The sequence below is a fragment of the Cucurbita maxima genome, unplaced genomic scaffold (genome assembly GCF_002738345.1).
Source record: "Cucurbita maxima cultivar Rimu unplaced genomic scaffold, Cmax_1.0 Cma_Scf00011, whole genome shotgun sequence".
Classification (NCBI taxonomy): Eukaryota; Viridiplantae; Streptophyta; class Magnoliopsida; order Cucurbitales; family Cucurbitaceae; genus Cucurbita; species Cucurbita maxima.
Window position 1 is genome coordinate 450,027 of NW_019272027.1, and position 10,208 is coordinate 460,234.

The window sequence follows — 10,208 nt, forward strand, 5'->3', positions numbered from 1 at the left end:
TTTTTTTTTTTTTTTTTTTTTTTTTTTTTTTTTTTTTTTTTTTTTTTTTTTTTTTTTTTTTTTTTTTGAGTGAATTGAATTTGGTATCTCTGCATTTCAATCTCTGATTAGTTGTATTTGATTATGAGCGTGGAAACTCTGATCGTGATGTTTATGCATTGACGAGTCTTGTGGACTGAAATTATTGAATGTGATGGGGAAATGGATGAAAATTTTATTTACTATTCGATTTGGTGTTCTTGTGGATTAGGTTCAAGAGTGTTATGAATTTTCAGCCGAGTATGAGAGGAAGCATGACCCTAAAAAATTGGAAGAACTTGGGAATGTTTTAACGAGTTTGGATCCTGGCGACTCTATCGTCGTAGCGAAATCCTTTTCCCATATGCTTAATTTAGCTAATTTAGCTGAGGAAGTTCAGATTGCCTATAGGAGAAGGATAAAGTTGAAGAAAGGTGGATTTGCTGATGAGGCCAATGCTACAACTGAGTCAGATATTGAAGAAACCTTTAAGAGGCTTCTTCAATTGAATAAGTCCCCTCAAGAAGTATTTGATGCTTTGAAAAACCAGACTGTAGATTTGGTCTTTACCGCCCATCCGACTCAGTCTGTCCGTAGATCTTTGCTTCAAAAGCATGGCAGGTTTGCACCCTTTTTAACATGGAATTTAGTCATTAGTTGATTTGCAAGTTTCAGTGTATCTCTAGATTGTTTTTCTAAGATTTCTCTTGATTTTAAACGTTTTCCAGGATAAGAAATTGCTTGACTCAATTGTATGCAAAAGACATTACTCCTGATGACAAACAGGAACTTGATGAAGCTCTGCAACGGGAGGTATGTTCTTGCTGTAATTAGGAGATTGTTTTCTATTTAATAATTATTTGTCAATGTAGGAGCTAATCTCTTGTATATTTCTGGCATCTTATTTTTCTCCTCTCCTGTAGATTCAAGCTGCATTTCGCACGGATGAAATTCGACGAACTCCTCCAACGCCGCAGGATGAAATGCGAGCTGGTATGAGCTACTTTCATGAGACAATCTGGAAAGGTGTACCTAAGTTCTTGCGCCGAGTGGATACTGCTTTGAAGAACATAGGAATTGACGAACGTGTTCCTTATAATGCTCCCCTTATTCAGTTTTCGTCGTGGATGGGTGGGGATCGTGATGGTATGTTTATCTCAGCAAAGACTTATATTTAGTCATCCTTTTATTAGACCATCCACTGAGTAATAATGCATGCTGAATCACACCATTTTTGTTGAGTTCTTTGCACTCATTAGAATAAGAGTACATCTAGATGCTTCCGATATGTTCCAATGAAACAACGGTTTCTAATGTGTATATCGGCTGCAGGGAACCCCCGGGTTACACCCGAGGTAACAAGGGATGTCTGCTTATTAGCTAGAATGATGGCTGCCAACTTATATTTTTCCCAGATAGAGGATCTTATGTTTGAGGTATAAGCAAGTAAAATTTCAAGTTTCAAATAAATTTTATGGCTTCTGGTTTTAGTATGTTGAGTTTATTTTCCATTATTATGCACTCACACTGCCCTTTGTTGTCAATTCCTCTGTTTTCCAGTTATCTATGTGGAGATGTACTCACGAGTTACAGAGCCGTGCCGATGAACTTCATAGATCCTCAAGAAAAGATTCAAAGCACTACATTGGTATATAAGATTTTGTTTTAAAATTGAACCACATTATAGTTTTTGGTTTATACTTCATCTTTCCCTTAAAACTACTTAAGATATCAATATGCTACAATAAACTTGACTGCATTATTCAATATTGTTTCTTGGCATGGTATTGATTAGACTCATATCCAGCCTCATGGTTTTATTCAATATTGGTGCAGAGTTTTGGAAACAAATTCCTCCAAATGAGCCCTACCGTGTTATTCTTGGTGATGTACGAGACAAGTTATACAATACGCGTGAACGTGCTCGTCATTTATTAACCAGTGGAATGTCTGACATTCCCGACGATACAACTTTCACCGATGTTGAGCAGGTTTTTCCTTACATTATGTATCTTTGAATTCTATGGCACTGCAGCAGAATGATCTAAATATATTATAAAACAGCCATTGTGAGTAAGAATGGTGGTTCAAATTGACCATCTGTAATGAGTTTATTTGAACCAACATGTAGGCCACATTTGTTAGATGGAATTGTGCAGAAGCTTTTGGCCAACATAAATTTTTTCGAAAAATTAAATGCATTATAGCCAAAGCCATACCTTTTACCAGAATAGTTCCCTTTTGCTAGTGCTGACTTGTTTTCTTTTTCCTTATAGTTCCTGGAGCCTCTGGAACTCTGCTACAGGTCGCTCTGTGCTTGTGGCGATCGTCCCATTGCTGACGGGAGCCTTCTTGATTTCTTACGGCAAGTTTCTACATTCGGGCTTTCACTTGTAAGGCTGGATATCCGGCAAGAATCAGACAGACACACTGATGTCATTGATGCTATCACTAATTACCTGGGAATTGGTTCGTACAAAGACTGGTCGGAACAACAAAGGCAAGAATGGCTACTATCTGAACTCAGTGGCAAACGCCCTCTTTTCGGTCCTGATCTTCCAAAGACAGAAGAAATTGCTGATGTTCTGGACACCTTCAGTGTCATTGCAGAGCTTCCTTCAGATAACTTTGGTGCCTACATTATCTCAATGGCAACAGCACCATCTGATGTGCTTGCTGTTGAGCTTCTACAACGTGAATGTCATGTGCAGAAGCCATTGAGGGTTGTGCCATTATTTGAAAAACTTGCTGATCTTGAGGCTGCTCCTTCTTCTATGGCTCGTCTCTTTTCAATCGACTGGTATAGAAACCGCATCGATGGTAAGCAAGAAGTCATGATCGGGTACTCGGATTCTGGGAAGGATGCTGGTCGTCTCTCTGCTGCTTGGCAGCTATATAAGGCACAAGAAGAACTCATCCAAGTGGCAAAAGAATATGGAGTTAAGCTCACAATGTTCCATGGCCGAGGAGGAACAGTTGGCAGAGGAGGAGGACCTACGCATCTTGCTATATTATCTCAGCCCCCAGATACAATTCATGGTTCACTACGTGTCACAGTTCAAGGTGAGGTTATTGAACAATCTTTTGGTGAGGAGCACTTGTGCTTTCGAACACTTCAGCGTTTTACCGCTGCAACGCTCGAGCATGGCATGAATCCACCTGTTTCTCCGAAGCCCGAATGGCGTGCGCTCATGGATGAGATGGCTGTTGTTGCTACAGAGAAATACCGCTCCATAGTTTTCCAGGAACCTCGTTTTGTCGAATACTTCCGCCTTGTAAGTGATTGAATCCATGACTATTAGAACACAACGAATAGTTATCATTACTCTTAGTTCATTCACTTACTCTTGCATGATTAAGTTACTTCTGCTATCAATTTGACGAATTATGTTCAGAAATTAACCACTTTTCACGTTCCTTTAAATCTGCAGGCTACTCCAGAGTTAGAATACGGTCGAATGAATATCGGAAGTCGTCCATCAAAGAGGAAGCCAAGTGGAGGCATCGAATCACTGCGTGCAATTCCATGGATCTTTGCTTGGACACAGACAAGGTTTCATCTACCAGTTTGGCTTGGTTTTGGAGCAGCATTTAAAAGTGTCATTGAGAAGGATGTGATGAATCTTCACATGCTTCAGGAGATGTACAGTCAGTGGCCGTTTTTTAGAGTCACTATTGACTTAGTTGAAATGGTGTTTGCCAAAGGTGACCCTGGCATTGCTGCTCTGTATGACAAGCTTCTCGTGTCGAAAGATCTATGGTCGTTTGGGGAGCAATTGAGGGCTAACTTTGAAGAAACTAAGCACCTCCTCCTTCAGGTACTTCACGTATACTTTGTTCTAAAACATTTTTGTGAGATCCCGCATTAGTTTAAGGAGAACGAAACATTCTTTATAAGGGTGTAAAAACTTCTCACTGGCAGACGCGTTTTAAAAACCTTGAGGGGAAGCTCGAAAGAGAAAGCCCAAAGAAGACAATATCCGTTAGCATTGGACTTAGACTAATGGTAAAACTCTTGCCTGCAACTAAGCAGTGTGCTTTAAAATTTTCAGGTAGCTAAACACAAGGATCTTCTTGAAGGAGACCCCTACTTGAGGCAGCGACTCCGACTTCGTGACTCGTACATAACCACCCTTAACGTTTGCCAAGTGTACACATTGAAGCGTATCCGTGATCCCAACTACAACGTGAAAGTTAGACCTCATCTGTCAAAGGAATACCTTGAATCAAGCAAATCTGCTGCAGAACTTGTGAAACTCAATCCTAAGAGCGAGTACGCCCCGGGTTTGGAGGACACTCTCATCTTAACGATGAAGGGTATCGCCGCCGGTATGCAGAACACTGGTTAAGAGCAGCCATCCCGTGTCGGTGCAACGTCTACCCTTGCTTTTCTCCATATAAATGCTTGTATATTGGTTGTGCTGCTGAGCTCTTCGACCAACTTCTCACTAGTCTCTTTTATAATAACGTATGCAACAAGAACCTTCGATTTGGTAATAGTTGGAAATGCATCGAGTGGTCAGTGTTTTTTCCCCCATCTGATAATATGATTCGGCTGCTTCGTTTACATATGTGCACTGACAGTTCCAATTACAAGTGATCAGAGGTGCTGAATTCCACGGTTAATGGCTTCCACAAGTCATTCTTGGTCCCTTTCTTCTCGACAATATTCACGGTTGTTCATATTTTTATTTGTAGAAGTACTTCGAGGTGCTTTTTCGTATCGTTATGAATTAAATAATATTATGCTGGTCTCCATGATTGCTTCATCATGTGATAATTTATCCTTTAACTCGTTACATATAAAATTTTCAAATTACTATTCGTGTGGTAGGTAGTTACGATAAACGCAAGAAAGGGGAAGTGAGTCAAGAAAGTACGAGTAAGGAGAAGATATGTCTTTTTGACTTCAATATCAATTAAGGCAAGTACCTGCCACTTCTTTTCTTAATTTTCAGTGCCATGCCGACAATTTTCTTTTTTTTTTTTTTTAATTTTTTAAAAAATAACCATTAAATATTATTGGTTGCATGTCGACAATTTTTTTTTATTTTCTTAAAAAAACCATTAAATATTATTGGTCGCATGTCTTAAACACAGCGTGGACTACTATCTTTGAAAAATAGCTAATTTTAAATTTCTGTTCACGGAAACATTTTTTTAAATATGGTCTTAGTCACACAAAATTTTAATTTTTAGTATATATAATAATAATAATAATAATAATAATTAGTTTTTAATTATCAAAAAACAATTAATAAAACCAATGTAGTTTTGATTTAAACATTTTAAGAAGTGAAGAACACGCCTGGGAAATCTTCAGTTATTGGTGTGGGATAGTATTGGAATTTCAATCAAATACGAGGGTACTTTAGAGAATTGGCTTTATTTATTTTAATGGGCATTAAATTTACTCTGCAAAATTTAAGACCGTCCATAGGCAATTAGGTGTACACGTGGCATGACCAAGGACTCTTCTCTTTCATAATTAGCCAAAAAAAAAAAAGAAAAAGAAGTAGTGACACGTGGCGTGATATTATTGGGTATACATTTCCACGAATTATCTCTAATACGCGGTTAATTTAGATGTCAATTTTGAGAGACCAGAATCTTTTTGAACAGAGAAGAAGAACAAATATAAAAGACTTTTATTTAATAATAATAATAATAATATATATTTTAAAAAATATATATAAGTAACCATTAGAGCAATTTGAGGGTTCATATTCTCCTTATTTTGTTGGTTTCTCCAGTTTCGTGGGTCTGACTCTGCCTCTCTCTTTCTGGAGCCAGAACCACCAAAAAAACCCACACTGTACAGAAAACCCTAATTCTTTGGTCTCAGATCGGTTATGGCTTCATCCAGAGAGCGCGAGAACTTCGTTTACATCGCCAAGCTCGCCGAGCAGGCCGAGCGTTATGATGGTTTGCGGCATCTCCTTATCTTCTTTGATTTTTATTTGATTTGTATGAAGCTTTGTTGTTTTTGTCTTACTTTTGACTCTCTGCTTAGATCGCATTTATCTGTGGTTGTGTGATATGCTTAATTTTGTTTGACTCTGTGTTTATGCCTTTTGTGCTCGGATTTGAAGCGCGATCGCTTGTCTGTGTTGTAGTTTTTCCGAAGTTTTTGTTCTTTTGAGTGTTGTGTTTTTCAGTTTACACGATCTGTTTGAAACTTGAGGAAATTTAATTTGCCTAAAATTCTGGTACATTTCTTCGATTTTGCTTCTCGAGAAATATTTTTCTCTTGATTTATCGTTTTATATGGTTTTCTGTCTCTTTGGTTCGATTTAATAGAAAATACTCTTTTTTGCAAGTCTTTCGATCATCACTCGTTAGCTTGATAGCTTATGCTTCAATTTTACTTACACAGACAACTTGGACATCATTTTATCTGTAAGCGCAAAGCAAATTGATGTTTCTTCCTGTACTTTCTTTGCTTGTCTCGGCAGAAAAACTCAGATTGTGGTTGGTTTGGATGATAGGGTGATGGTTCTGATTTTTATTTACGTTGTTCATATCTTTTATAGAAATGGTAGATGCAATGAAGAATGTTGCAAAGCTTGATGTCGAATTGACAGTGGAGGAAAGAAATTTACTCTCTGTTGGGTACAAGAATGTGGTTGGTGCAAGGAGAGCCTCATGGAGGATTTTATCATCAATAGAGCAGAAAGAAGAAGCTAAAGGAAATGAAACAAATGCCAAGCGCATCAAGGAGTACAGACAAAAGGTTGAAACAGAGCTCTCTGGTATTTGTACTGATATCATGACAGTGATTGACGAACACCTAATTCCCTCTGCTTCAGCTGGGGAATCAACAGTGTTCTACTATAAGATGTAAGTATACTTCTAGCTTATGCATTAATGCATAGGTGCATGACTATTGGACACTTGTGAAATTTAATCATCCTTCATTACAGGAAAGGAGATTATTATCGTTACCTTGCAGAATTTAAGTCTGGTAATGAGAAGAAAGATGCAGCTGATCAATCGATGAAAGCATATGAGGTGGGTATATACATTTTCCCCTTCTTCTCTTTGTCTTGTTGTATTCTTTTTTTACTCTGTCTTGTTGTATTCTTCTTTTTCCCCATGAATTGAATATAGATCGTACTTAGCTTTCTCTCTAAAAAATGTCTTATTTAGCTTTCTGTCTCTCTGTCTCTAAATTATGTTGACGTATTGCATTTTATACTATACTGAACAAGTTTTTATTTTGCTTTTAGATGTTTTGGATTTGTCTGGTTTATCATATAAATATATATACATTTTTTTTTCTTGGGAATATGACTATTTAATACATTCTTTTAGCAGTAGTCTGGATGATAATCGATAAAATTTCATTTTGAGAGGAAATTATCATCAATATTTTCTCTTGCTTCTGTCACTCCTTTTTCTGATTGTAGAAGCAAATACAACGACAAATCTTTTCTTTTTCCCTGGTTAAACTTGTTCACAATAAGGTTTACAGGAACTTATTTGTCAAAAGGTTTTTTTATTACACTATTTGGAATTCATAGGTCAAACATTTTAATTGAGAAGCGATTGTTCAATATAGCTCTCTTTTGCCTATACATTGCCTAGTTTTTACATTTGTCTTGTTTTTTTCTTGTCTATTACAGGCTGCAACTAGCTCAGCCGAATCTGAATTGCCTCCTACACATCCTATCCGCTTGGGTTTGGCATTAAATTTCTCTGTCTTCTATTATGAAATCCTGAATTCACCTGAAAGGTATGGTTATCGTAGTGTTACCAGGAAATCTAGCAGAGATTTATTCTCTATGGAGCTTAGTGCGAATGATAGCTACATTGTGCTTTTTCTTGTTTAGGGCTTGCCACCTTGCAAAGCAAGCTTTTGATGGAGCCATCTCCGAACTTGACACCCTCAATGAGGAGTCTTACAAAGATAGCACCTTAATCATGCAGCTTCTTAGAGACAACCTCACATTATGGACTTCTGACATCCCAGAGGATGGAGGTAATAAATCCTTACTGGCCTTGGCCAATACAATATGAAATGGTTTATTGTTTACACTTTTTTTTGGGGGTTTTGTAAACCTTCTTTATATGCTTATTATGCATTTTTATTTCCAGACAAAGGTATGGCTGTTATGCTATAATCTATTTTTGGTGTTCTCCGGTCTGCATCATTTAAGCTAACTAACTATTATTGGGTGTTGTCCTCTTGCAGAATAAGAGAGTTCACATAGCTTATGAACGAACTAAATGAATTTTGAATTTTGAATTTTGCTTGTTTGATATCTGTAATCTTTATGGTTGCTGAGAAATGTACTCACCTCTTCAGCGTTGCCCTGTTTCATGGTTTCAAAAAATCTTGGCCAATGCATTCTCATGTGAATTATGTTAGATAATCCTTGCATTGTTGTTTGTTTGCAAATGAAAACATTCTAGCCATATAGACTCGTAGTTGTAGCAAGAATTCTCTTTTGGGGTAGTTAAGGAGGAGGTGAATGTGAAAGAACTGAGGATATCTTAAGCATTCAGATAATGATAAGACTGAGTTAGTTAACCTTAATTTTATCCTAAAGTTCATTATAAGCGTCCATTCACCATCTCATTAGATTAACTCTCCCTCCTCCCTCTCTGTGTTTTGACATGCGTTTCCTTATTGCTACAGATGATGCCCAAAAGGTCAACGGCACCGTCAAAGTTGCTGGTGGCGACGATGAGGTGAGTAGATCGAACCGTTTGTTGCAGTTAGTCAGTGATGTTTGAATTATACTTGACCATCACTCTCCATATGCTCTGCAGTGAAGCGGATAGTATTCTAAGTGGCAGAATCAGTACTACTCTGGGGAGGATGGATGTGACTCGATAATCAATTGCCCTTAGTGTTTAGCATAAGGAGGGTTCCTTTTTATTTTCTTTTCTTTTTCTCCTTCCCTCTTCTCTGATGCCCCATTATTGTGTGGTTTATTTTGAGTATGATGATGTCTGGACTTATTTGGTCTAGCTTTCCCTTCTCAGTGGATGGATGGTTGATAGGTTGTAGGAGGAATGACTTGAATTGTTAAAGTGTTTATCCATCCTGTTTACATGAAAAATGCGTTTGTCTGGATTTCGGGTTTGGGTTTCGGGTTTCTATTAAAGCATTATATATGTTCTATGTCATTCCTGCGTCTTCCTCTCCCCAACTCTCTCTACCGATAAAATAGAATTTTGAGTACAGGGAGACTAGGGAGGCTTGCAGATAGAGGACTGCAAGAAGATTCCTTTTTCAAAGTTGCAACTGTGAAAAATGGGATTTGGTGATTCTAATCTTGTTACTAAGATAGTCTTTTTTTTTTTTTTTAGTTTTTCCTTAAGATTCAAAACCGTGTGTCAATAGAAGGTTTTTACACTTTTGTTCTCTTCCCTACCAACCTTTGGGGCCTAGGATCCTCACCACAGACATACTGCATGGTGTTTGGCTTTGAAACAATTTGTAACGGCTCAAGTCCATTGTAGATATCATTATCTTAGGACTTTCTTTTTTGAGCTTCCTCTCAAAGTTTTTAGAATACCTCTGCCACTGAGGTTTCCACACTTTTATTAGCCTCACTTTTATTAGTTGGGTAATGAAATTTTGAATGACTTTTCAAATGACTTTTCAGATGGGTAATTGGCTTTAAAGCATTTGAAAAGCATGGTAGTGTCATGTGCTTATATCATTCTGTACGGCATGATTTGATAGGGAATAAACTTTGGTATCATTCCTTTATGCCCTCTATATGTCGTCAAATTTTGGTTCCATGTAAAACCACACTGCATCTTCTTTTTATGGATTCTTCCACACCTTTTTCCTTCTTCTTCTGAACTTTAATAAATTAAAAATATATATATTTCTAATATTTTAAATACATTAAAAGAAATTATCATTATTAAGTTTGTTCTAATAATACTGTCTATAAAAAATATTTTTAAAATATTCTTTACCCTTAAAAAATACTTTTTATTCTAAGTTTGATGAAAATTTTGTTTCAATAATATCTAAGATTTTAAAAAATTTTAATATTCAAAGTTTTAATACAAAGTAGAGATATTTGAGAGGAAATGATTTTACTAATCAAATTGGAATTCAATTAATTAATCAACTAAAATTGCTTTTTACGAGCATAATTACATGTCAATTATATATTTTTTTTCAATATTTTCAAAAAGAAGAAAAAAAAAAAAAAAAAAAAAAA

At 36.7% G+C, this 10,208-nt stretch overlaps 2 protein-coding genes across 3 annotated transcripts in view; both read left to right on the plus strand.

Moving 5' to 3' along the window:
• Positions 1 to 4,772, plus strand: part of LOC111485935 (phosphoenolpyruvate carboxylase 2-like) — a 5,413-nt gene extending 641 nt beyond the window's left edge. For both annotated transcript variants that reach the window (XM_023132908.1, XM_023132909.1), the window contains exons 3-11: positions 251 to 639; positions 747 to 831; positions 942 to 1,164; positions 1,351 to 1,454; positions 1,579 to 1,666; positions 1,855 to 2,009; positions 2,295 to 3,293; positions 3,450 to 3,836; positions 4,071 to 4,772. In XM_023132908.1, the coding sequence (XP_022988676.1) occupies positions 251 to 639; positions 747 to 831; positions 942 to 1,164; positions 1,351 to 1,454; positions 1,579 to 1,666; positions 1,855 to 2,009; positions 2,295 to 3,293; positions 3,450 to 3,836; positions 4,071 to 4,367 (2,727 nt within the window). In that variant the 3' untranslated portion in view covers positions 4,368 to 4,772. The remainder of the gene's footprint in view (positions 1 to 250; positions 640 to 746; positions 832 to 941; positions 1,165 to 1,350; positions 1,455 to 1,578; positions 1,667 to 1,854; positions 2,010 to 2,294; positions 3,294 to 3,449; positions 3,837 to 4,070) is intronic.
• Positions 4,773 to 5,709: 937 nt separating this feature from the next.
• On the plus strand, positions 5,710 to 9,100 carry LOC111486115 (14-3-3-like protein D). The gene is made up of 7 exons (XM_023133129.1): positions 5,710 to 5,943; positions 6,552 to 6,858; positions 6,942 to 7,029; positions 7,644 to 7,753; positions 7,851 to 7,999; positions 8,660 to 8,712; positions 8,794 to 9,100. Exons 1-7 carry the CDS (start codon positions 5,871 to 5,873, stop codon positions 8,794 to 8,796), a joined length of 783 nt encoding a protein of 260 aa, XP_022988897.1. The 5' UTR covers positions 5,710 to 5,870; the 3' UTR covers positions 8,797 to 9,100.
• The last annotated feature ends 1,108 nt before the right edge of the window (positions 9,101 to 10,208 follow it).